Source organism: Miniopterus natalensis, chromosome 17 (genome assembly GCF_054644295.1).
Source record: "Miniopterus natalensis isolate mMinNat1 chromosome 17, mMinNat1.hap1, whole genome shotgun sequence".
Classification (NCBI taxonomy): domain Eukaryota; kingdom Metazoa; phylum Chordata; class Mammalia; order Chiroptera; family Miniopteridae; genus Miniopterus; species Miniopterus natalensis.
Genome location: NC_142097.1, coordinates 35446587 through 35450944, shown reverse-complemented (window position 1 = coordinate 35450944; position 4358 = coordinate 35446587). Strand labels below are relative to the sequence as shown.

The window sequence follows — 4358 nt, the reverse complement described above, 5'->3', positions numbered from 1 at the left end:
GGGTCCTGTGGGTGAAGACAGGTGTCGTGGGGTCTGCTGTCCACTCCCTCATAATGGTAGGGGCAGGAATGCGGGGCATGGAGGGAAGAGGGGAGGAAGTCGGGGCCAGAACTTGAAGGCCTTGTAGGAGGTGGATTTGATTCTGAAAGGCTTTCACAAAGGGAAACAATATGAATAGAGTTAACATTTGGAGAGCTTATGCTACATGCAGCTACATGTCAATCACCTTACATAAACTAGTATGTTCAAACCTCACCAAAATCCTATGGTGGGTCCTATTATCCCATTTTATAGATTGGGAAACTGAGGCACTGAGAGGTTAAGTCATTTGCTTAAAGACACAGTATAGGTCAGCAGTAGAGCAGGAATTTCCGGTGGGCAGCTGGCTCTAGAACCCTAACTACTGTATCATCCACTGCCCCATAGACTGTGATTCCCTGACCTCCAACATAGCCTCCTCCAGGAAGCCTTCCCCTCAACCCAGAGTTTGTTAGCTCTGCTGAAGCAACATGTAAACACACCATATGGCCTAAAAAACTGTGGGGTCCTCAAGAGGTCATCTTGTCTGTGCCCTCGTCCTCAGGTGGACATCGCATTGAAGTCCCATTTTGAAGATGAGACTACTGAGACCCAAAGGGTTAAGGAACTTGTCTATTATCCAGAGTCAATAAAGGAAGCATGGGAAATAGATTCATGGTCTCCTAAATTCCTCCACTCCAGCTCCAAACCTTCTACCCCCCACTTTAAGACAATTCTCAGGTTGTTTCTTGCCTGTTTTCTACTTCCCACCCATCCCCCAGCTAGATGGCAGCCTCCCTTGGTGCCCATCACAGGGTAATGCATGCAGCAGGTGCACACTCAGTGTCTGTGCAGAAACACCTGGGCGTGGTACTGCTGTACAGGAAGCCTTGAGCAGGGATGTTTAGCAGAAAGGATAGATGTGAGCTGATGCTTGAAGGATGGTGAGGAATGTTTTGGTGAGCCCGGGAGATGGGTTGGGGAATTTGGAAGGGGAAGGGCATTCCAGCCAGAGGGAACAGCATATGCAAGAGAGGAGAGGAATGGTATGATCAAAGAACAGTAATGGTTCAGTTGGACCTGAGCATGAAGAAGAGGTGGGCAGTGAAGCTGGGGTGGGGCTACAGGGACAGGATGTAGCCTGTCTGCCAGGCTGAGGAGCTGGGGCTCTGGCTTGGGGTGGGTGTTGGGGAGGCAGGGAGAGAGGAAGTCATTGCCTGGCAAGCCCTGTGAGAAAATCTTGACCTTGCTGAGTAACTTTATGTGTATAAGTCATGTTTGCCCTCTGAGCCTCAGTTTCCCCCTCTGCATGATTCGGGGTTGTGCCTATCCTAAGGATCCTCTGGGCCCTGCATGGACTCATTCCATGGCTGCTGCTTTCTCATCCTAACAAACAGAAGCTCTGCTGAGTACATCTGGAATATCTTTAATGCCCTGATTTCTTTTTGCCCTGTGTACCTTTGCTTTGTGATATTCCGCCAACCCTTCTGGAGGCACATGTCCCAGGGCCTGGTTCACAGGGAAGCCTGGGTTGACATGCTCTTCTTTATCTTCAAGCCCTTCCTTTTGTGGAACCTCCTCCAGGGCAGGTGAGCATCCTGGGCCTGGGCGTGGATGTGGGCCTGGGTGTGGGCATTGGCATGGACCAGCTCTGAGAGTGATGGCATCAGTGGCATTAGCGGCATCAGCTCCTCTGAGGCCCTGGGGGAGGCATGGGGCAGCTCATCAGGGTCCAGGTTGGCATCACTCCAGCCCTCGGAGCTGTCACTGTAGCCAACCAGAGCTGTTGCTTCATCCTCAGATATAGTGACAGTCTTGGCTGTGTCCTCCCTGAGATTGCTATCTAAGTCCCCTGCCAAGTGGTTGGTGGTCCCCTCAGACTCACTGGCTGTGTGGACACCTGTGGTGTCCTCCTGCTTCTGCTTAGAGCCAACCAAATGGGTTCCACAGAGCCCTGCCATGGGCTGGGTGGGTGTCTTGGCTCTGCCCTGGCCAGTCCAGAAGAGGGTGAGCTCCTTGCGGCAGGTCGCCATGGCCAGGCTGGTGAGCAGGGTGCTGGACACGAGGTAGAGCAGGGCAGGCTGGCCCATCTGCGTGAGGACCATGGCAGCAAACGTGACCAGCAGACCCACGGCGTAGGCCATGGTGCAGGCCATGAAGTAGACCTGGCGTGAGTGCATTTGCACATCAAAGCGATGACAGTAGGCAACCAAGAAGCCTGGGACCACAATGTCACCGAAGCCGAGGATGGTAAAGTGCTGATCACACAGGCTCAAGGCCGAGAAGCTCAACTGGGGCACTTTGAGCACCATGGGCAGCCTCTCATGGCTCAAGGAATCTGCTGGGCCTGAGGCCACCTCTACCATGATGCTCTCTCCGGTCCTGGTGAAGAGAGGTGTAATGAAGACAAAGAAGACGTCAAAGGCCAGCAGGGCCAGCAGGAAAAAGGTACAGTTCTTGAGTTTGGGCAGTCGCACGCGCTGCAGGACGAAAAGGCAGTAGGCTATGCCCAGAGCATCCTGCAGGAGCCAGGCCCAGCGGTCCTCGTTGCGGTAGGCGACCCAGACACCGGTCACCACTGCGCACAGGGTAGCCAGCAGCAGCAGAGGCAGCTGCAGACAGGCCCGGTGACCAGGCAGGGACCACCGGTATTGCTGCAGGGGCAGGTACTGCGCCAGGGGGGCCATGCAGCCGTAGAGGCCGGTGCCCGCGCCCAGGCCGAAGATGGCAATCATGACGTAGACGAAGCTGTCGTAGAAGAAGTAAAGCAGCAGCATGATGGAGCAGGACATGGCGACCACTGCGGCTGTCATGGCCGGCGTGAAGTCCACGGGTGTGTCATCTTCTTCCTCTTGCCCCCCCTGGGTGACCCCCACGTCCTGCTGATTCTGACCCCCAGGCCCCCCCCCTCCTCGGGCCCGGCGGCGCTGCAGCCGACCCGCCTCGGTCACACCGGCCCAGTAGCCCCCCGCAGCCACCGTCCCTAAGGCCAAGATGAAGATGACCACCATGTTGTAGTCGAGGATGGGCTCTGGGGGCGCATACAAGGCCACCCGGGCCAGGGTGCTGCCGCAGGTGTGGCTGAGGATGTCGAGCATGTCGGTGTATCGGATCGTGGCCACTGGGATGGTGAGTTCAGGCGGGGGTTTGAGGGGGTCCTGGGATGCTACGTTGGTATCTGAACACTGTTGGCCACTGACCCGGCTCACGATGAGCAGCCCGTGGGCTCCTCGGCCCTGAGCCAGCCAGCCCTTAGCGTAGAAGCTGCAGTTGCCCCTCATGACCATGGCGGTGGTCCGGTGGAGGGGCCGCCTGTTGGGGAAGCTGGGCCGGGCTGGGTGGAAGGAGCCCTCGCCAGGGCACCAGGGTGCCGAGGTGCCATCGTACAGGGGCAGGAGTGGGGCGTGGCGCAGGTCCCGGGGCAGGGTGACATAATCTGAGTTGACCAGCACGCAGTAGTCCTTGCTCCAGTTCTGTGACACCACGTGGACCACGCCGTACTCCCCCTGGGCCATTGTACCGGCGACAAGGAGGAGGAGGAGGAGGAGGAGGAAACCCAGGCACGACATCCTCCTCAGCCACCCCAACCTGGCAGCTGCCAGCGGCCCAGCTCCCCCTCCCAGGGGGTGGGTGTGGCCCTCTGTCACAGAGCAGCGTGGCCTCCCATCCCAGAAACCAGGGCCACACCTACCTAGTCATAAAGCTGTGCCACAGGGTCCAGGGCACTGCTACAGAAAACAGGGTCCCTCCCAGGGTCCTCCCTCTAATACTGCCTCTGTGTAGAGAGGTCATTTGGGTCCCTGCTCTCTGCCCAGCACCAGGTGGGGCTGAGCCAGGAAATCTGAAATAAGATGTGGGAGGATAGGGTTGAAGGTCCCAGACAGGATTCAGGGCCAGCTTCAGCCTCTTACCTCCTGTAAGAGCCTCGCCTCTCCACTTATTTCTTTAGCTGCAAAGAAATGAGGACATTGGGTCAGAGAGTTTCTGAGGTCCCTGGGACCCCTGACCCCCATAATATTGTGCATTTTTGTTGAGCTCCTACTAAGTGCCAGGTACTTGATTTGTCCTCAAGGAGATATTACTAGAGGCGGTGAACTGTCCTTCAAATCCATGCCCCTTTCTATTGGTGAGTGACTGAAATTTCATTGCCAGCCTCCCCTGAAGTTAGGAATGGCCACATGGCCATTTCTTCCCAATGGAATTGAGCAGAAATAATGTGAGCCCTTCAGAGGCCTGCACAGAAGCTGTAGGCTCCTTGTTCATCTCTTTCCCTTTCTCACAGGCCAATCATGGACAGGTATAGGTCACTGATATGGAGAGTAAGACATTGTCCTAAGGGA

General features: G+C 56.2%; 1 protein-coding gene across 1 annotated transcript; it reads right to left on the bottom strand.

The window, feature by feature from the left end:
- Window positions 1–1532: 1532 nt before the first annotated feature.
- SPPL2C (signal peptide peptidase like 2C) lies at window positions 1533–3587 on the bottom strand. Its single transcript, XM_016203940.2, has one exon. The coding sequence runs from the start codon at window positions 3585–3587 to the stop codon at window positions 1533–1535; it is 2055 nt and encodes a 684-aa protein (XP_016059426.2).
- Between the last annotated feature and the right edge of the window lie 771 nt (window positions 3588–4358).

Coding starts and splice junctions, on each gene's coding strand:
- SPPL2C (XM_016203940.2), bottom strand. CDS start 3,587: ATGTCGTGCCTGGGTTTCCTCCTCCTCCTCCTCCTCCTCCTTGTCGCC.